Genomic DNA, 23,146 nt, shown 5'->3' with positions numbered 1-23,146 from the left:
GTTTTTCAGATCCTTAATTGGGATGTAGCCAGCTTGATAATTTGATTCAAGGGATCAGTTTTTTAGTTCTGTAATTGGGATGTAAGTATAACGTGTGGGGTGGTTGTGGTGGTGGATTTTACCCTCTTTCCTGGTGACAACAGCTGGCAGTCACTGGAGAATTCTGGCTGTGCTCCAGAGTTGTAGGTCAAGTTAAATAACCTGTTAGTAAAAGAAGGCTAGCTTCTCACTTCCTTCTTTTCAAAGTCAGTGTCTGCTTACTGCAGCACCAATGGATGAGCGCCTGCTTCTGCTGAGAGAATGCCAAGGTCTCCTTCCCACAGGTGTGGAGCACAGCAGGAACTGTTGTATATATCTTGGGACATCATAGTTTGGGGATCTTCCATGTGAGATTGGGACCATTGTATAAGGATGATTGCGGCGCAGGTACCCTGTGTCTCAGGGTCACAATTGTGTGTGCGTCTGGGGGAGAGCAGAGGGGAGAGAAAATATAAATGTCCACAGGTCCAGTGAAACTGCTGAGGGGAGTAAGGATGTTTAAATAATAATCTCTATTGCTTATCACAAAACTACTTTTATGAAACTTACGCACTTTTGCTAAGATTGTCTGACAAGGGACAAAAATAAGGGAAAAAATTAGTGTTTTTTTTTAGGTAGGGAAATGGAAGAAGTACTAAATCTTAAACAGTTTCCTCAACTATTAACTGTTCAGAATAGATATTAAGAGGCATTATTCTTTCGTGTTAAGAGTGCTGGATTCAGTATCCTCATATTAGGGATGACAATTCTGTTTTACAAGGTTGATGTCAGAATGAAGTGAGGTAGTGTGGAGAGCACTTTGAAAAGTATGAAGTACTTTTGGAAGTACTAATGGTATTATTACTAATAGAGATAGTACTGTACTCTGTATATTTCATTAATTAAATAGTTAAGGAAAAGGCAAAAGAAAGAGAAACATCCGTTCAGACATAACTGTGAGTATCCAATTCGTGATTATCATTTCCATTGTGCTGACATGTTTTAATCCCTACTTCCATCGCTAGGCACACACCACAGTCTTGGAACTGTCTAAATATCTTCTTTGTTATTCTCTTTCTACTGCCTTGTAGAATTTCTGAGTTTGGAAGCACATTCTTATTTGATTGCATACTTACGAAGAACGTATGTATGCATAGCATTTTTCTTGCAGCTAGTGTTATTACAGAGTATATTTAACTGGCCGATTCACTTCTCTTTCTGTTTACAAAAGGCTCTCCAGTATGCCTATTCTACTTGTTCAACCAAATTTTCTGTTGATTGTGTATTGGAGTGGATGATCAATAGCTGTGCTAGGAAAGTTAGACCCAATCAAGTTATGTATTAAACTATGTAAACTTTAAAATACATCAGAATATAGCACACTTATTTCACGAAACAGTAGAAAAAAGGAGCCAGGAAATGTCTGAGATGGCACCCTATGTTAGTGATATAAGGTCGACTCTCCAGAAATTGTTCATACATTCTCTGTGAGATGTGGTCGTTTTAAGAAACTTTATAGATGGTGAAAAATATTGTCTTTTCTTCTGTATTTCTAAGGCAGGCATGGCCAATGTTTTATGTAAAGGGCCAGACAGTAAATATTTTAGGCTTTGTGGATCATATGTTCTCCGTCTCAAATACTAAACTCTGTCGTTATAGCAGGAAAACAACCAAAGACATATGTAAATGAATGGGTTTGGCTGTGTTCCAATAAAACTTTATTTATAATAACAGAATGTGGCCTGGATTTGGTTCTCAGGCTGCAGTGAGTCAACTGCACACTGCTTTCTAGTGCATGGATTGAAAAATAGACTGTAGGGTGCCTTAGTGTGTAGGGTGAAAAATTAGAATAAAGAGAGAAGGGATGTGGAAGGAAGTACAGAGGAGGGAGAGCGACAAGGAAGGCAGGGAATGGAAGCAAAGTAAAACAGTAGCACAGAGTGATACGAATGGAGGTTACAGAAAATATTATAGAGGTCTGTGTTTGACAGGAATATCTCTGGTAAGAATGTTTGTTTTGAAACATTGGAAGCAATAATAGATTGGAGAAAATATAATTTCAGGCAGATTAAGAGTGTTATGTAAAGTCCTAATATCAGTTGCTTTTCCTTGGCATTCAAGGCTCAGGCATTGTATACATTTTCTTACATGTGTTCTTAAGTGCATCTGAGTTTTGATCTACTACTACTTACTACTTTTTGGTATGGTATTGATAAAAACATAGATAGTACTATATTTCATGAGTTTTTTTTTTTTTTTAAGTGGGAACATTGAGTCCAGAGAGATTTATAGCTGTGTATGATAAAAGATGCAGCTTCACATTTTGAGAGTTGAGCAGTTTTTCTAAAAATGACTAATTTAACTTCATAGTTGATATATCTAGCAGAAATAGCTTTTTTGGTGTTATGGTTGGAGTACAGAAAATTAGAAAACAGATCGGTGTCTTGTAAGAAAAGGCTAATCAGAGGAATAGGAGTAGTACAACACGGATCTTATAAATCACTTAATTCTGCAACTAGATTGCTGTAATAAAATAAATACATATTTGGTAACAATGTTTTGACTTCTTAGAAAGTTTCATTTATTTTTCTCTGTGTATCTCGTTTCTTATAGTATATCTATTAGAAATATCTGCTTTCTGAATGCAATAAGAAAAGGAGAAAGTAAACTACTCTTTCTAAAAGTCAAAATTTTAGAATGGAGTAATGTAGGTATGTTTTTCTTTATTCTTTGTCAAAATATTATGAAATTGTCTAACTTTTATCCAATATTATAAAAGCATATACAATTGACAATTGAGATTTATATCATGAAATTCTATGAAAAAATTCGTTATGTTAAAAAAGAGCTATTAGCTATTTTGAAGTAGAAAAACATTGTGTATATATATATTTATTATTGCTTGCATCTGTAAATAAATCAGAGTGAAAAGGCTATAGTAGCTTAATTGTAGGATGAATAATGATGTGTTGTAAACAGAATTAAAGACTGTCTTTTGAAATTATAATTTAAAATCAATTTGAAATTATAATGTAGTCTGTAGACAGGTGACAATTGTTGTTTTAACCCTAATACACGTTAAAATCTGTATTTGAAAAGGTGAACCTACTTTTCCTTTCAGGGAAAAAATAATTTTGCTATTCTAATATTGTTACTAGTCTTCAAAACTTTTGACAGTAAAATAACTTACTTTAGATTCTCATTTTTGAAAGGAATCATTTTGTATGTAATGGGTATTTCCTAAAGAAATCCCACTTGTCTCTTTTCTGATTTTAGTTACTTTGTTTGTTAGCCTGCCTGTTATATATTTTTTTTTTCATGAAAGAATTTTATGCAATAAGGGGAGAGTCCTTCTAATGTTCTGTGTTGAATCTCTTCCCTTTTTATCCTTGTTCATATTCAAACCTGACATTCAAACTTGCCTGCTGCATTCTTTCTGAACAGTCTCTCCCTTTCACCTTTTATTTTTTTCCTGTTTCTTGTAATTTTCCTTCCTGCTCCTTTGCTGTACTGTTATATTTTTAGTTATCCTGGTGTTACTGTTTTGTATTCTCTCAACATGATGCTTTTCACTTCCTTTACCCATTAAAATAAAAGAATTCCTAGCCAATCCCTTTTCAAGACTTAAACCCCTTTTTTAGAAGTATTTGGAGAATGTTTTAGATGCCTACTCTCAGAGTTTTGCTTTAATTTAAAAGTGGAAAAGAATTCTTAAATTTTGTAGAAATATTTGTGATATTACACCTGTTATATGAGTATATTATGGGCCACTGGCATTGTCAACATTCAAGAGATAATTTATAATTAGATAAAAGTATTATATCATATGTATACTATTCAAATAATATTGTAATTCTGATGTTCATCATTAGGTTTAGCAAAACACCTGCAGTGTTTTGAGTTTCTATCTAAAATAAAGAATTATTTAATTTGCCAAATTAAATAATGTTGTAGTAACAATATTAATTTCACAATAAATCACAGTTTTAAATGTCAAATGCCCCAGGTTAATTTTGTTCAGACAGTTTATTTAGAGAATACAAAATGTGGCTTACTGTTGCTGTATGTCAGGCTTCACACATGAAGTTAGTACCTGATATTAATCGGGTTAAAGGACCTCCAGTGCTGGAACTGTGTGTGGATTATACCTCTATTGCTTATAGTTCCCCCAACCCCCTTTGCCCGTATTAGCAATCTGCTTTTGTACTTTGACATCTAGGATTTCCCCAGTGAATTTTGTCACAGAAAAAAGAGAATCATCAATATCGCAGTTAAACTTGACTTTCAAAGCTAATAGTGTCTCATTTGGGGGCTCAAATTTAATAAATTTTCTTTGATTCTGGGTGAGTTTTTAAACATCAAACAATGAATTGGCCAGGGTGCAGTAAAATATTTAGATCTATTGACTATGGTTCAGAAGGGTAGAAGGCAAAACACCAGTGGTTTGATGTTGATAAATTCTCAGTGCCTTAATCCACATTAATGTTTTCTTTTATCTGAATTCACATTGGTGACAAAAAAAAAAAGCAGATAAGGTATCCAGACATATAAAATATAAAACCTAAAGCAAATATGTTTTTAAAATATGATGTATTCTGTTTCGTTAAGTAAGTTTAATAGCAGTCTCATTCGTACTGACTGAAGACTGGAGAATGTTTGTTACAGATTAATATGATTCTGAATTGGAACTCCATTGTGCATATAGTATACTCACACTATTATAAAAATTGCATTACTGTGCATATTTTACAGCATAAACTTTGCCATTCATTTACTGACAGAAATTTTCGGATCATCTTGGGAGTATAAGGATTTTTATACCCATAGATAAGTATGAACAATGAAAGATGTCATCATATGTTTGTGTGTATTTGCTGGTTTAAGGAAATCCTATATAGTATGATAGTTCATTCATGAAGTAAGAAATAATTGAAACTGTTTACAAGCTGCCCATGGAGAATAGAAAAATCAAGGACAGGTTTTCTATCATATATTATTGCCAAGTTACATTTGAGTTGCTCAGGTTAAAGTAGAGATATAAATACATTTATTTGAGCAATTAATGTTATTTTTATAGTTCTCTCCATTTTGACCTTTGATAAAAAGGTCATAAAACTCATTAAAAAACTCTTTCTATCCTGTGTCCTTAAACAAGTTATATAATATTTATCAAATATATGGTAGCAAAGAGATAAATTTTTAAAACCAATTCAGGCATGGGAAAGTTAGAAAACATGCCTACATATGAAAACTCCTATCATTAAACTATACGATTAAAATGAGAGCTTACTGATCTTAAAAGCAAAGTAAACTAGAATTCCTAGAGCTTTTACTAAGTTTGGAAATTAAAAATGAAAATATCTGTTTCTGAATGTTTTCTTGTATCTAGTAGTATATAGAAAGTATTTTCTCATTTGTCCAGAAGGTGGCAGTGTAATATCAACTGCATATGATTCCTATACTGGCTAGAGAAGTATTTCTCCTGTATGTGTGAAATGTTTGTATTGTTACCCATCTGAATACTTAACTATAGTATGAATACTACTGATTGTATTCGTTATCTTATTTAGAAGTTGCATGACCAAGTTGTTTTATATGTATTTATTTGATAAGACTCAAGTTTAATAAGAGTAAAAAGGGCAAACAAACCTCTTATTAGTATATTTTTAAGTATTCTTGTGTGTTGAGTATATTTGGTTTTATTTCAGGGTACATATTATTGAAGTTATTTTTCAAAGTTAAAGACCTAATAATTGTCTTGTCAAATACATATATCGGTTATTACCAATTCAATTAAACATATTATTAAGAAAGTTATAATAATTAAGAGATTGCTGTTATTAATTTTGTGGATGTTTTTTCCTTCTTTCCCTTTTCTTTTCTAGGGTGGAACAGTGAAAAATAATTCAAAACCTCTTGATCAGAAGAGCTCCAGTGACTCTTCTTCCCTCCCTCATTTCAAGCAGGAGGATGCTTTTTCTTCTTAACATTCTCCCCCAGCACTCTGAATTAGAGATTTATTTGCAACGAAAAATCAATTAGTCCTAAATTTATTCATGGATTTCAGGTCCAGCGATCAATGCAAGTCCACTCAGTGGGCTCAAGGGGACCCAGTTCATCCCAGTTAATGTGTCTGAAGGGGAATTACCATTGATGCTGTTTTTTTCCCTTTAGGTCAGAGATCAGATCTCGCTGTCACGGACTGCAGCAAGTAGGAATGACTTCACCCTGCAGCTACCCAAACTGCACCTGGAGACCTTTGCAATGGAGGGGCTCAAGGGCGGGCCAGAGGTTGTGGCGTGCCAGGTTAGAGTCTAAATAACATTGTTTGCAATCGAGATGTGTAGAAAAATAAATTGCACTAACTGGAAAAAATGAAAGCTTCAAAGTATTGTGAATAGCATAAAGGAGATGCAAATAATTTTTCTTTATTTTCTTCTATCATGTAATACTATATTTCACAAATAATTGTTTTTTTCTTTAAAGCCTCAGTCCAGTCTGTTGAATAATCCAGAAAAGTGTATATTATATATACATATATATATATATTATATATATATTTTTTTTTTACCAAGGAAAAAATATGTCTGTTATAGCTAAGTATAATATTAAAATAATACTTTATCAGCAGAGGACAATAGGATGCTAGGCTGTTATCTCTTTAAGCTATTCTCAATTTATAGCTCTTACTGTTTTAAAATAAATCAGTTTAGATAAAATTATCAGGAGAGATATTTGAAAATTTTCAGTGTTAATTCCAAAGTATATCCAACTTTTTTACCTGATAATTTATTTAATTTCAGCCAATCTAGAACCAAACTGTACTTCGCAATATAGAGTATTTTGCCCTTTAATGTTTAGTTTTAATGAACATTGTAATATATGCAAACTGGGTTATTTCATTTATAAAACTCAGAGCACCACATCATCAAATCTCAAATAATTTAAAAATAAACTTAATGAAAAAATTATTTTCAAAAACACAATCATTTTCAGACGCTGCAGGTATCTTTCTATTCTTGGTTACTATTGTGTTGTGATCATGTTTTTCCTTAAGGTTAAAATTTTTTTTTTAAATGGACAAAACATAACTCAGTATTTGCTTTATTCTCCTGTCAATGCCCAGTGCCTTTTTTAGAAAAATCTATGAATATTATCTAAACTATAGGGAACCTGATTTTTCAAAAGAGGTTATCCTTGTTCAATAGCAGCCTAGATTTTTCAGTGTATTTAAAAGAGAAATATCTCTTAAAACTCAGTCTATTTCACATTTGAGGGTTCAAATAAAGTTTTTCATTCTTAAGTTTATGACCCTGTGCAATTTTAATTTTGTACAAAATTAATGTCCGTCCAAGTGGGGCTATGTTAATTTTTTTCTACATATTTTACACCCTAATTTAATTTGTTGTTAATACTCAAATTAATGCTCTTCAAAGAAAAAAATAAATACTAGTTTCTTTCATATATCTAAAATATGTGTAATTGTAAAATAAGCATAAAATATTTTATTTCCAGTTATAGGCGAGAATACTGTACCATTATTTAGTATAAGATCAAGATGTACATTTAAAATTTGATTATCATTATTCATGAATTCATTGTAAGCATGAATGCAGTATGATTTGAGATTTTTCTAGTGGTTGTAAAATAATCCTTTACTTGGCTGTCTTGATTCAGAATCTCACAGGGCTTAATACTTGTCATAATTTGGAAATAAAAACTTCCCCCACACTCTAGATTTTGGTGATTTGGAAAGAGACCGATTCCTAGAGAATGCACTTTGGGGGGCAAAGCATGACCTCTCTTGTGGTGTTGACCTCTGTGAATAGCAAGAAGAAAATGTATAGACTTATATTTTAAACTATCTTTTCCAAGTTGTAGTAAAAATAGTTATGGCTGTTACCATATAGTTAAACACTTGGGTAAGTTTTGCATTGACATGCTATAATATACATTGTAATTTAGTAATATATATTTTGGTTTAGTATTCCATGCAGAGAAGAGTACATGATTTGGGCCATAATAGTGTTTTACACACACACACACTTGGTGATGTTTTGAGTACTTTGAGAAGAAAGGCACTATATTAACTGAAGACCTTAATTATAATAATAGTAGCTGCCATTTCAGTGAGCACTTACAGTGCACCAGGTATCATGCTTAGCACGTTAAATACATGATCTCATTTAATTCTCACAACAAACCTGTCAAATGCATGGCACCATTTTACAATTGGAAAACAACCACTGCAACAGACAGCTATCCTAAAATCAACAGCAAGTAAGTGACAGGGCCAAAGCCTTGGTTTAAGTCTAGGTATATTTGACTGCAAACCCTTAACTGATAAAATCTGACACGAAAACATCTCGACATCTCCGTTAAATGCTAAGAGTAAAACCTTTTAAATCTGTAGTGTAGTTTTTCTTCCATTTACAAAAATATTCATTATGCATCTACGTGTGATATATGTCATAGTTTATGCTGTACTGTAGACAGATTCACAGATAAAAAAATTTGGCACGCTTTTTACCTTTTTGCAGTGTATAAATATGTGTATTTATGCTAAGTGTGGCTGCATATTTAAGAATTCAGTATTTGTTTAGCTTTGTGCTTAGTGCTGATGAAGTGCACTGTTCAAAGAATGCACATCTTTTGATTATGATGAAGAGACGACCACTGTGCCGGTTGTGGTAGTGTGTGAACCATTTGGCCAACCTACACAACCGTCATTTATAGCAGGAGGTACTGAAGTTTTCCTAGACCTCCCTGTCTGTCTTTTCCAATGGGGCAAGCTTTAGTGTAGGCATAATTCTGGACAGAAGGAAGACCAATGCTCATTGACAGGCAGAGAGGATGCGTGGATTACATTTTGTCTCGACCCAGAAGCGCATGTGACTGATGCTTTCCTACAGGAGAGAACTCAGTTCAACTAGTCTCTGAGATCTGCTAGCCTTTAGCCTCAATTTCCTTATCTGCAAAAAAGCGTAGTGCTACCTGTTTCTCGTACTCATAGTAAGATTGAATGAGGGAATGCATGTAAGGTAGAGATCACAGTCCAGCACCAAGAAAGCAGGCAATGCATGGCGGTGTTATTTTTGTGGCCATTATGGGCCCCTTAACAATGAAGTAAGCAACAGTAGCTTCTTTTTATTACTTTTAAGGGGTGAGTGTGTGTGTTTTATTTTGAGGAGTGGTTATTTAGACTCTTTCTCTCTATAGCTTTCCATTTGGTTCCTCCACTCTTACTTGTTTCTTTAAAAGCTTTAAATAATTTTGATCAATATCAACTTTACCTCCCTACTTACTTTATCGCGTTACTTGATGTTCCAAAGAGGCCATGTCGACACTAAAATGCTTTGTCTAAGCTCCTATGGCAAGTTTAGAACAATTATACCTGACTTTTTAATCTCCCAAATAATAGCATATCAGTCTACTAGAATACTGGGGGAGAAAAAGCCTAGATTAGACAAGTTAGCTTTAGCTGAAAAGTCCAGTATAGTGTGAATACAGAGGATTTTATAATAAAAATAGCCTGTAATACTTTATAAAGATAATAATTGGTTATTATTTTATACTTTGAATTTTGTTCTTTCAATAATTACATTACGTCATGCTTTTAATATCTGGCAAATATTAACAGGCATGCAATAAATGTTTGTTTGTGTCACCATGCCCACTCAACAGTAAACAACAAAGAATAATATCAATAGCTAACATTTGCTGGGTGCTGATTCTGTACCAGTTACTATGCTAAGCACCTTGCAGCTACTATCTGATTTAATCCCTGCAACAACCTAATGAATAATAGGTACTCTGCTTTTATCCATTTTACAAAGAAAGAAGCTGAAGTTTATTGAGATGAAGTAAATTGCTAAAGGTCAGGTATCTAGCGTGTAACTGGTCCATTCATGTTTTTAATCATGCCTTTCTGCCTTTTGTAAACTATGGCTTACTCTGTGTGTGTGTGTGTGTGTGTGTGTGTGTGTGTGTGTGTGTGTATTTTAAGATGGCTGAGGGGGAAAAAGAATAAAGGTAGGATCTGTCAGTAGAATACAATTTCATTTGTGAGGAAATTGTGAAGAGAATAGAAGTCCAAAAGAGGTTAATTTAGACTGTGTATTTTGGCCGTTTTCATCTCTAAAGTAAAGATAATAAAAGTATTTAACTCAGTGTTAGTATGAGGGCAATTAAGTGGCTCACTACATCTCAAGTGCTTAGAAGAGAGACACTCAATATTTGTTAGCTGCCCGCTCACGTGAAAGCTTCGTGAGGCCAGGAACTTGGTCCCGCTCACTGCTGCATCCCCACAGCTCAGCACTGTGCCAGGCACAGAGGACGCCCTTAGTGAGCATGGGTGAAGGAATAAATACCCGATTTCAGACACTTGACAATTGACTCAGGAAGCTGCTTTGCCTAAGTTGTACGTGCCCTTGAGAGACTTGCTATCAGTTTTTTACTTCTAGGCCCATTTTGTTTAAAAAAGAAAAAGTCCCCCCAAACCATCTCATAGAAGTGTTAAAGGCTTAGTGCGTAATAACTATACCTCTGGAAATATAGTATATTTTATAAATATATGTTTATAAACACGTCATTAGAAAAGATTCATTGTAAACCCATTTATTTATGAAGATTTTAAACAGCAGGATCTACACCATAAATACAGTAATCCTTTAATCACCCCTAACCCAACATGTCATTACATAGTCCTTACTTGGTATGGTATTTTGTTATGTGTTACACTCCCAACTTTTGGGAAACCATAGTTTTTTACATTTATACTTATTTTCCAGGCATAGAAATTTCTTCCAGCTATTTTGTTGCATTTATAAAGTTAAATCATAAAGAGCATCTTGAAGGGAATTTTGTTACTATTTTTTTTATGTGTATAGAAGGAAGAAATAAATATGTTTCTATTAGGGAATAAATATATCTTTTAGGGAATAAAAATTTCTGTTAGGGAATAAAAATATTAAGAATCACACTTGGTAAGTTTTTACTTGTGTTTTATGCTACTTAATCCAGCAGACTTCTAATTGCTGTACAAGACATTTCTCCTTTTCTGGCATATTTAGAAATTAAAGAGATATTAGACAATTTCACTTAAAAGATTGTATTATTTAGATAATTTCTTCTTCATACTATCCTAACCATATAAGTTAATTTTCAGATATCTGATTATTTTTTAAAACATGAAAATGAACCATTTTGAATGGAAATCTTGCTAAATATGTCAAATGCTCTTCAAAGAAAAAAATAAATACTAGTTTCTTTCATATATCTAAAATATGTGTAATTGTAAAATAAGCATAAAATATTTTATTTCCAGTTATAGGCGAGAATACTGTACCATTATTTAGTATAAGATCAAGATGTACATTTAAAATTTGATTATCATTATTCATGAATTCATTGTAAGCATGAATGCAGTATGATTTGAGATTTTTCTAGTGGTTGTAAAATAATCCTTTACTTGGCTGTCTTGATTCAGAATCTCACAGGGCTTAATACTTGTCATAATTTGGAAATAAAAACTTCCCCCACACTCTAGATTTTGGTGATTTGGAAAGAGACCGATTCCTAGAGAATGCACTTTGGGGGGCAAAGCATGACCTCTCTTGTGGTGTTGACCTCTGTGAATAGCAAGAAGAAAATGTATAGACTTATATTTTAAACTATCTTTTCCAAGTTGTAGTAAAAATAGTTATGGCTGTTACCATATAGTTAAACACTTGGGTAAGTTTTGCATTGACATGCTATAATATACATTGTAATTTAGTAATATATATTTTGGTTTAGTATTCCATGCAGAGAAGAGTACATGATTTGGGCCATAATAGTGTTTTACACACACACACACTTGGTGATGTTTTGAGTACTTTGAGAAGAAAGGCACTATATTAACTGAAGACCTTAATTATAATAATAGTAGCTGCCATTTCAGTGAGCACTTACAGTGCACCAGGTATCATGCTTAGCACGTTAAATACATGATCTCATTTAATTCTCACAACAAACCTGTCAAATGCATGGCACCATTTTACAATTGGAAAACAACCACTGCAACAGACAGCTATCCTAAAATCAACAGCAAGTAAGTGACAGGGCCAAAGCCTTGGTTTAAGTCTAGGTATATTTGACTGCAAACCCTTAACTGATAAAATCTGACACGAAAACATCTCGACATCTCCGTTAAATGCTAAGAGTAAAACCTTTTAAATCTGTAGTGTAGTTTTTCTTCCATTTACAAAAATATTCATTATGCATCTACGTGTGATATATGTCATAGTTTATGCTGTACTGTAGACAGATTCACAGATAAAAAAATTTGGCACGCTTTTTACCTTTTTGCAGTGTATAAATATGTGTATTTATGCTAAGTGTGGCTGCATATTTAAGAATTCAGTATTTGTTTAGCTTTGTGCTTAGTGCTGATGAAGTGCACTGTTCAAAGAATGCACATCTTTTGATTATGATGAAGAGACGACCACTGTGCCGGTTGTGGTAGTGTGTGAACCATTTGGCCAACCTACACAACCGTCATTTATAGCAGGAGGTACTGAAGTTTTCCTAGACCTCCCTGTCTGTCTTTTCCAATGGGGCAAGCTTTAGTGTAGGCATAATTCTGGACAGAAGGAAGACCAATGCTCATTGACAGGCAGAGAGGATGCGTGGATTACATTTTGTCTCGACCCAGAAGCGCATGTGACTGATGCTTTCCTACAGGAGAGAACTCAGTTCAACTAGTCTCTGAGATCTGCTAGCCTTTAGCCTCAATTTCCTTATCTGCAAAAAAGCGTAGTGCTACCTGTTTCTCCTACTCATAGTAAGATTGAATGAGGGAATGCATGTAAGGTAGAGATCACAGTCCAGCACCAAGAAAGCAGGCAATGCATGGCGGTGTTATTTTTGTGGCCATTATGGGCCCCTTAACAATGAAGTAAGCAACAGTAGCTTCTTTTTATTACTTTTAAGGGGTGAGTGTGTGTGTTTTATTTTGAGGAGTGGTTATTTAGACTCTTTCTCTCTATAGATTTCCATTTGGTTCCTCCACTCTTACTTGTTTCTTTAAAAGCTTTAAATAATTTTGATCAATATCAACTTTACCTCCCTACTTACTTTATCGCGTTACTTGATGTTCCAAAGAGGCCATGTCGACACTAAAATGCTTTGTCTAAGCTCCTATGGCAAGTTTAGAACAATTATACCTGACTTTTTAATCTCCCAAATAATAGCATATCAGTCTACTAGAATACTGGGGGAGAAAAAGCCTAGATTAGACAAGTTAGCTTTAGCTGAAAAGTCCAGTATAGTGTGAATACAGAGGATTTTATAATAAAAATAGCCTGTAATACTTTATAAAGATAATAATTGGTTATTATTTTATACTTTGAATTTTGTTCTTTCAATAATTACATTACGTCATGCTTTTAATATCTGGCAAATATTAACAGGCATGCAATAAATGTTTGTTTGTGTCACCATGCCCACTCAACAGTAAACAACAAAGAATAATATCAATAGCTAACATTTGCTGGGTGCTGATTCTGTACCAGTTACTATGCTAAGCACCTTGCAGCTACTATCTGATTTAATCCCTGCAACAACCTAATGAATAATAGGTACTCTGCTTTTATCCATTTTACAAAGAAAGAAGCTGAAGTTTATTGAGATGAAGTAAATTGCTAAAGGTCAGGTATCTAGCATGTAACTGGTCCATTCATGTTTTTAATCATGCCTTTCTGCCTTTTGTAAACTATGGCTTACTCTGTGTGTGTGTGTGTGTGTGTGTGTGTGTGTGTGTGTGTGTGTGTATTTTAAGATGGCTGAGGGGGAAAAAGAATAAAGGTAGGATCTGTCAGTAGAATACAATTTCATTTGTGAGGAAATTGTGAAGAGAATAGAAGTCCAAAAGAGGTTAATTTAGATTGTGTATTTTGGCCGTTTTCATCTCTAAAGTAAAGATAATAAAAGTATTTAACTCAGTGTTAGTGTGAGGGCAATTAAGTGGCTCACTACATCTCAAGTGCTTAGAAGAGAGACACTCAATATTTGTTAGCTGCCCGCTCACGTGAAAGCTTCGTGAGGCCAGGAACTTGGTCCCGCTCACTGCTGCATCCCCACAGCTCAGCACTGTGCCAGGCACAGAGGACGCCCTTAGTGAGCATGGGTGAAGGAATAAATACCCGATTTCAGACACTTGACAATTGACTCAGGAAGCTGCTTTGCCTAAGTTGTACGTGCCCTTGAGAGACTTGCTATCAGTTTTTTACTTCTAGGCCCATTTTGTTTAAAAAAGAAAAAGTCCCCCCAAACCATCTCATAGAAGTGTTAAAGGCTTAGTGCGTAATAACTATACCTCTGGAAATATAGTATATTTTATAAATATATGTTTATAAACACGTCATTAGAAAAGCTTCATTGTAAACCCATTTATTTATGAAGATTTTAAACAGCAGGATCTACACCATAAATACAGTAATCCTTTAATCACCCCTAACCCAACATGTCATTACATAGTCCTTACTTGGTATGGTATTTTGTTATGTGTTACACTCCCAACTTTTGGGAAACCATAGTTTTTTACATTTATACTTATTTTCCAGGCATAGAAATTTCTTCCAGCTATTTTGTTGCATTTATAAAGTTAAATCATAAAGAGCATCTTGAAGGGAATTTTGTTACTATTTTTTTTATGTGTATAGAAGGAAGAAATAAATATGTTTCTATTAGGGAATAAATATATCTTTTAGGGAATAAAAATTTCTGTTAGGGAATAAAAATATTAAGAATCACACTTGGTAAGTTTTTACTTGTGTTTTATGCTACTTAATCCAGCAGACTTCTAATTGCTGTACAAGACATTTCTCCTTTTCTGGCATATTTAGAAATTAAAGAGATATTAGACAATTTCACTTAAAAGATTGTATTATTTAGATAATTTCTTCTTCATACTATCCTAACCATATAAGTTAATTTTCAGATATCTGATTATTTTTTAAAACATGAAAATGAACCATTTTGAATGGAAATCTTGCTAAATATGTCAAATGCTGTTTTTTAAATAAAAAGAATATAATATACCTAATTTAAAATTTTATTATGCTGGTTCATTATTTTAGATATAAACTGTAACATTGTAATAATAGTGTAAAATACTCAGATGTATAATGTTATTTGCCTTTAAATACTCCATAGAAATTTTGCTAATATTGAAAATTAGCTTTTAAAAGTTATAAAGGTTGTATATGATCATGACAAAAAGAAATTAGACTCTTAAAAGCATATAGGAAAATTAAGATCATTTGATGTTGTGTCATTCAGAGATAACCAGTGTTAACGTTTAGGTATATGTTCTTGTAGGTATTATAGTTATTTTTAGTCATAAATACAAACACTCATGTATATATTATTTTTATATAATGTTATCTATATATATTTTGATAATAATTGGGCAATACTGTTTTGTAAGCATTTTCAAAACCTAATAACATATCATGGATATCTTTCTTGTCAGTAAAACATATTTATCTCATTGTTGTTGAGTTATAATCCACTACATGCATCTAGTACAATATATTTAATCAGTTTTCTATTCATAGATATTTGAGTTGTTAATTTTTCTGGTTATTATGAAGGTGAAAATGAGTATCCTTTTGTTTAAATTTTTGCATGATTTCTTATTTTTTTCTTTAGAATAAGGTAGTGGATTTTCTGCCCTAATATTAAATACATGCTAAGGTTTTTGATATATATTTCCTGATTGCCCTTGAAAACGACTCTTCCAGCTTACTCCTAACTGACTTCTCTTAGTTCTTTAGTTTCCTTTTAAAAGTATGGTTCTTTATATATATATATATATATATATATGTAAATATATATATGTAAATATATATTTATATATATAAATAAAAATATATTTTATGTATTTATAAATTTATATTTATAAACATATTTTATATATTTATAAATTTATAAATTTATATATTTATAAATTTATAACATTTTTGTGATATTTATAAATTTATAAATAATATATTTTATATATTTATATATTTTTTATATATAAAATGTGTATGATTTTCAGATGCCCATTTTCACTGGGTCCTTAATTTACAGAGTTGGCAGGGTTCAGTCTCAGAGTCTCGATGGTGAAGTAAAGAGTATATATTTTGTGACAGCTGTTTGTCTCACAGATATTCTTTTTCGTTTATTCTGGGTCCATAACTGTGCTTTGAATGTGTGAGATTATTGGAAATCTGACCTTTTCGATAAGTGGGATCATTTTAGTAATAAGGTATCAAAAAGATTTGGGGGTTATCTAAAGTTGTTATCCATGAGAATTTATGCAATTTCTTTAAATTCTCAAGTCAAAATATCTTTTAAATTAAAAAATGTAAAATGATTTTAGAATTGGGTTATGGAATCCAACAGAATGTTGAAATACTACCTTCTTCAAAGGTTGGAAAGTACTTCCCAGAGAAGAGTTGTTTGCTAGGGGAACACAATTACCTGGAAAAATCATATAGTGCATCTGAGAATAAATGCATTTTGATGGGAAAATGCCATTCTCTGTCTCACCTAGCTGCTTGACAGTTGTAGTCTATGGTTCCACAGATATAAATTGTGCCAATGAGGAATCTAAATGTCCCAGGTTTAAGGCCTAACTTAAGGATGAATATAAGAATTAGCATGTTATTTTTTTCTGTTGACACGAGGAAGATAAATGACATTTTCTGATGTAACATTGTCAGAAAAACATTTTTGTTATTTGCTGGTTAAAATTTTAGGATTCTCCTCTAAAGATTTGGTTATGCTCAAGCATACTATGTTTTTTAAACATTTCCTGGTAAATTGAGCTGTAAGCAATGCTAAATGAAACAAAATGTCATGAGCAATAAGATGTTAGTGTGTACAGAAGGACTAGATTTAAGGATGTGTTACAAATTGGGATAACAATTATTAATAAAATGAAACAGTGTCATTTAAACATTGGTTATAGCCATTGTGAGTTAAGCCTTGTTCTCAACCTGTGTGTTCTTCTAAAATTTTAGTTTTTGATGAACAGGAAGAGTTTGCTGGAGTCTATTCCTAGCATATCAGTCATTAGAGTAGGTTTGGTACCATCACACAAGTCTTGTCACTCTCCTTTCCTCCTTCCTCCTTTCTTCCCTTCCTCTGCCTATTTGATTTGCACTTTTTTTTTTTTTTTTTGGTGGCGGGTGGGGGGGAGAGGGGAGGTGGGGGATGCATTAGTCAGAATTTTAGGATATAATCTTGAGAGTAAAAATGTAAAATTATGCTTTTTTTTTGGTTTCAAATACTTTACTAGGTGAAACATGTTACCATTCTTTTCTTAGTATCCATCATTTATTTTAAAAAGATTTATTGTTAAAGTATTTTTCTTCATATCTATTTTAAAACATAGTTTTCGGTACTAAATGATAACTAAGACTTCTAAGAAGAATCTGTTAAAGCTAGGAGTTCTAAAAAGTTTTTCTGTTTTTTTTTTTTAGTATTTAGTAGATGAGATATGTTACATCTTGCATCATGGGTTTTATTTTAGACCAGTGAAATAAACAGGAGTTTTGAAATAAACAGGTAGTCTGAAACAACAGGATTTTTGTTTTTCTTGTTGGGACTTTTGTCTTTCTTTGCCTTTTGAAAAATGACAGGATGACATATGAGGACAAGGGAATGCAGCTGTATAAAGCTTCTGCTACACAGAATCTCATACTGAGGAATCTCATAACACCTTACTCCTTAACTCAGCTGAAAATATTCGTGAATTAGTCCCCCTGGGGATGATCTGGTATTAGTCATTTGAGCTGTCACTAAGTAAAATGTGATAGGAATTCTTTAAAAACTAAGTATGATTCATAAAGTTCTTTTTCCACTTTTGTTTTTATCATTTCTTCCTTTGTTTATTACAAGGAAGAATATTAGGAAGAAAATAAAATCATAGCCGAGTCAGGATGACAGAAGGTTGAAGAGGTTATGCAACTTTACCAGAAAGAAGTAGTATTGGCCACTGATGAAATCCCCTGTAGATACAAATTACACAGGTAGCAGGAATTCTCATTATTTTTACCCAATTGTCTTTTTCTCATGTAACACAGCATTGTCTTTCTTGTGAAGGATGGATGTGAGTTATTCTCCTTGTGGAGCTGGAAGTGTTACTCGAGCTCTATCCTAGAATCACTGTTTTCTGTGAGCTCTTGGCCCCCAATGCTTCTGTTGCATCAGCTTCTCATCTGTAACATGGAGATGATGATACCAGCCTTGCTGCGTCTTGGGGCAACTGTGATGTTCACATGACATGCGTGAAAGACCTTTGAAAACTAAACAGCACTAATAGATATTATTTGAATTGTGTTCCTGTAAATATCTGGCATGTAAATGTTCTTCCATCAGGTGTAAACTTGCTTAGTTTTCAATTTCATTTTGAGATTTTTGCCCTTCTAAAAGACAAGCAAGTAAATCAGATTAGAGGTAAGCTGACAACCATGAATCTATGCAATTTTCTGTATGTTGCTGAGTTTGGCTGGAAACATCATGTTGATCAGAATGGGAATTGCTTTCTTAAGACTGTAGTGTTTGGAAGCTATACAATAATTCTGTTTGCTGGAGAAAGAAGCAAGCGATGTAGTATTGGGGAAAGCCTATGTGGAGGTTACAATGTCTGCACTGAAGTCCTGGCTCTGTAACGTAAGCACCTTAGCAGGTCACTCAACACCACTTAGCCTCCATTCCTCTTCTTTAGGTGGAGACAGTGAAAGCCTGTCCTTCTTTCCCTCATAGCACTGTGGGGAGATAAGATAAGAGCATGCATGTGGGCGTGCTTTTGGCATTATAACGTGCTAAATTAATATAAGCTATGTGGAACTGAACTGCAAACAGCCCCGGGGTCAGGAAAAGTGACCTAAGTATACTGAATGTTTTAGTGTTTTGTCTCTGGGAGGTTTTTGACAGATGACCTGTTTGATACAAGTTTTAGTAGCAACTTGCACAATCAAAAGAGTAAAATGTTCCACAACTTGTGTTTCCTTACAGTTTAATGAAATGCAATTGCTAACACTTTGGTGAATGCCGGCCATATACTTCTATCTGAGTAATTATTATGTGAAGTAATTGAAGGATTACTACAGTTTTCATATTTACTTTTAACTCATTTTGTTGCCTTAATTTACATCGTTTAATTTTTTTTTGGACTTCACATTCCAACTCTGAGGTGATGACCATATAGTTACCTGTATGTGAAATGTTTGAGACACACTTAGTAAAAAACAAAAACAAAATCACAAAACATCTGAAAGTACAGAACATTTTTTTTACACCTTTTAGTTCTAGATAGTTTAAAGTAAGAAAGCTGCTGAATGATACAAACGTAGTTTCATTTTTTTTTCTATTCCCTATAGTGTACTTTACATCCCCGTGACTATTGGCACATAATTTCTTTATCATTAATGTTAAGAGGCAAAAACTAAGTCCCAAATTTGACCCTTTCTCTATCTTTTTTTTCATTTTTGAAGCCTATTTAAGTATAAGCCTACACTAGATAATACCTTTTAATGCTTATTATTGAGAGACTGAAGCCTGTGAGCACTTGAACTTTCAAGTGCTACAATAGAATTGCTATTCATTTTAGCTGCTTGGACAAAAAAACAGTGTTTGATGGACTGCCTAGGTGAAGACCTGGAAAAGGAAGGGTTATCTACAAATTGAGTGAGTTTATTATGGCTTAGTGATTTGCTGATTGATTTCATTTGCTGTCAGTTAAGGCTCTCTTAATGTCAGTTTTCTTTGCATAATGCCTTGAAATAAAGACTGATGAAGTTCTTCAGATTGATGCCGCTTATATAAACTGACCCTGATTTGCCCTATTCTACATGACAATTTAAGTGACAGTAGTTAGAGGAAAATACAGCAATGAATATGCAACTTAAGGATTAAGGGAAATTCTGTAAATCATTCAGTCTAAAACTAGGTACAAAAGTAATTTCTCATAATAATTCCACAGATGCCTTAAATTTTATTAAACAGATTATTACTCTCAAGAGTATGTGTGTGCTTACATGTGTGTGTGTGTGTGTGTGTGTGTGTGTGTGTATGTGTGTATGGTACCAAAAAATGTATACACATTTTAAAAAAGGTAAACTGTATTAAAATTGTAATACACAATATGTACCGATAATGAAAGATGAATATAAGTCACGTTTGACTTCTGCAATTACAAGAGGTGCTCAAAGTGGTTACCATCAGCATCCAGACACTTTTGATTACGGCGAACTACTCCTTGAGCAACATTGACCAAAGTGTCCACTTGTATACATATTTTTGGCACCCCTGGTGTGTATGTGTGTGTGTGTGTGTGTGTGTGTGTGTGTGTATGTGTGTGTGTACGGAGCGAGAAAAAGAGAGGAATTGAAATGAAAGAGAACTAAAAGTGATCCTAAATCTTTTCAAATGATAGTAAATCTTCCTTTGCCAACTTATTTAAACTTGGATTTGTCAGAATCACAGTTTAAAAAAGTATTTTATTTGAGATTGCATGAGTGATGTATATTAAATAACCAATGTATTGTAGAGTGAATAATTTTGAAGCTTTAAATGCTTTTCAGTTTCAGAGCCTTCTATTAATAGTAGTAGTAGCTTTTATTTTATTGTTTTCAATAACCCGAAATCTCAGAATGCTAACTAAAAAGAGGTATAATTTTTGAGGGGAAGACTAGCTTAAGAGTAATTTACAGAAGAGCGTGACATATTAATACTTTAACTTCTTTTCTGAGTGAGGGCTAGTTCACTCACATCCAGCCAGTAGATTTTGCTTTAATGTTGCACAGCAGTATTTTGTCCGGAGTATATCTTATAATGCATATCAATCAAAATGAACGTGGCTTCGTATAACTTCATTAGATGGAAAGGAGAACATAGAAAACAGAGCTCTGAAATGGAGAAAGTGCGTGGGTTCTGTTCATGTGGTCGGGGGTTTAGGATATCGACCTTGAGGAAGCCTAAGTGATAGCTGTGACGTGTTTAAAGGAGGCACAAGTTCTATATTGCAAATAAAGCTTAACAAAGTCGCAGTCCTTAGATCTTTGGTTAAATGATCATCTGATAGAAGGATTTCCCAGATATTAAAGTCTGAAAGAAGAAACTCTATGTTCTAAAATCGAGAAGGAAATCGCAATTAAATTAAAACATGCAGTTTAACCTTGTACATGTATTCAATTATGTCATAGGACAAAATAGAAAAAATAATCTTATGGGGCACTTAGTACAGGGTTTTACACAAAGACCTCAACAGATACCGTGTTTTCCTGAAAATAAGACCTGGCCGGACCATTAGCTGTAATGCGTCTTTTGGAGCAAAAATTAATATAAAACCCACCTCTTATTTTACTATAATATAACACCAGGTCTTATCTAGCATAATATAATATAAGACCGGTCTTATATTAATTTTTGCTCCAAAAGCTGCTTTGGAGCTGATTGTCTGGCTAGGTCTTATTTTCGGGGAAACAGTAGCAGTTATGATTGTTATCGAGACAGGTGTGTGAGTTTAGCCGTGTTATGATTCTTCATCAAGTGGAAAGAGATTCTTTGAAAGTTAGAGCTGCTCATGTTATTACCAAATTTTTAATTACTGCAAATTAAGAGATTAAGTTTCTTGTCAGCATTGAGTGGTAGGTAGCAACAAAACGCTGAAAAAAAACTGGTGACTCGGAGGCAAAACCTGACCTGACCTAATTTTGTGGCAAACCTGAGAAGAACTGATGTGAAGCTCTTTATAGTCTCAGTGCGATTATTTAAATGTTTTGCTGTAGAATGTATTTGATTAGAGTGTGCTGCCCCAGATCCCGATGAGAATGTTACTCAGTGTAATTGTATATGCCCCACATTGACCAAACCCGAAAAATCCTGAGCTTCGAAACTCATCTGGTTCCAAGGCTCCACGTAAGGGATTGTGAGAACTGCATCAGCGTTATAAAACAGACTCCACACAAATAACACATATTATTGCTTCAATGAAAGCTTTTTGCTTTACTTATAGCAAGGCACATTCAGCCTGTAGGATGGTATTCTTGGGTGAAATTTAGATTTATTTTCTAGCATCTCTTGCTTTTTGTTTTGGGTCCTAAAGGAATTGTGTAGAAGTTTGTGCCACCTGAAAACTCAAAGAGATTTCAACAATTGTATTATATGCAAATTAGATATGGCTCTAATAGGCTTTATTTTGTTTGTGTCTAATATCTGTTTGCAAACTAAAGGTACATTTTTATTCCATGTAATTAGGAATCCCCTAAGACATTCTTTTGGGCCTCTCCCACTTTATATCCTGAAAGAATGGATGAAATTTCTTGTTATTTAACCTGCTTATCTTTTGTGGAGTTTTTGTTGTTTGATTCATTGTAAATTCCAGGGGAGCTTTACAGAGGCTCACCTCACGCCGCCATTTTTCCGGTGTTTGCTTATCTTTTCTTACCTATCCTTCCGTTTCCACTGGATAAGGTAATGCAGACTCTTAACATATCTGAAGAAGCCGGCTCTCCTGGTATCCAGACAGTTGCCCTAGGTGATGAGAGCAAGGTCACTTGGGCATCCAGGGGGATGGTTGTTCACATCCCCAACTCCTGGCAATCCATAGGAGGCTTAGGAACCAGAATGTCCTTTGCTTCAAATTTTTTCACGTATTCTAGAGGGAAAATGGAAATGTCATTTGAGAGTATTTGAAGATCAATGTGAACCAGGAAATTGGCTTTAAAAAAATAAAATGGCCAGCTGTGTTGAACATGTAGATTTAGACATGGCTAACACCATTCAGTGATGCTGCCCCAGCACAAGTACTGGTCACCTGCCAAGTTCAAGTCATTGTGCTATGCTCTGGGATACAAAAATGACTCAACTTTTTTTGAGGGGAATAATATTTAAGAGTGGTATGAGATGGAAAGTGTGATTGCTGTAAGAGAGGCACAGATAAAGTACTATAGCTTGCCCTTTAGAAAAGAATGAAATCAGTTCTTGCTGGGAAGATTAGGAGAGTCTTCATAGAGGAGGTGGCATTTGAGTGGCCTTAAAGGTTATGTAGGGTTGGCCAGGTTGCTCAGGTGGTTTGGAGTGCAGTGCTGGC

At 33.7% G+C, this 23,146-nt stretch overlaps 1 protein-coding gene across 5 annotated transcripts in view; it reads left to right on the top strand.

Annotated features, from left to right (window-relative positions):
- Positions 1-23,146, top strand: part of CCDC171 (coiled-coil domain containing 171) — a 276,992-nt gene that overhangs the window by 189,692 nt on the left and 64,154 nt on the right. For all 5 annotated transcript variants that reach the window (XM_074330354.1, XM_074330355.1, XM_019739198.2 and 2 more), the window contains one exon: positions 6,193-6,324. In XM_074330354.1, the coding sequence (XP_074186455.1) occupies positions 6,193-6,324 (132 nt within the window). The remainder of the gene's footprint in view (positions 1-6,192; positions 6,325-23,146) is intronic.

This window comes from Rhinolophus sinicus, linkage group LG04 (assembly GCF_036562045.2).
Source record: "Rhinolophus sinicus isolate RSC01 linkage group LG04, ASM3656204v1, whole genome shotgun sequence".
Taxonomy (NCBI): Eukaryota; Metazoa; Chordata; class Mammalia; order Chiroptera; family Rhinolophidae; genus Rhinolophus; species Rhinolophus sinicus.
The sequence above is the reverse complement of the archived record's forward strand: the minus strand, read 5'-3'. Positions and strand labels throughout refer to the sequence as shown.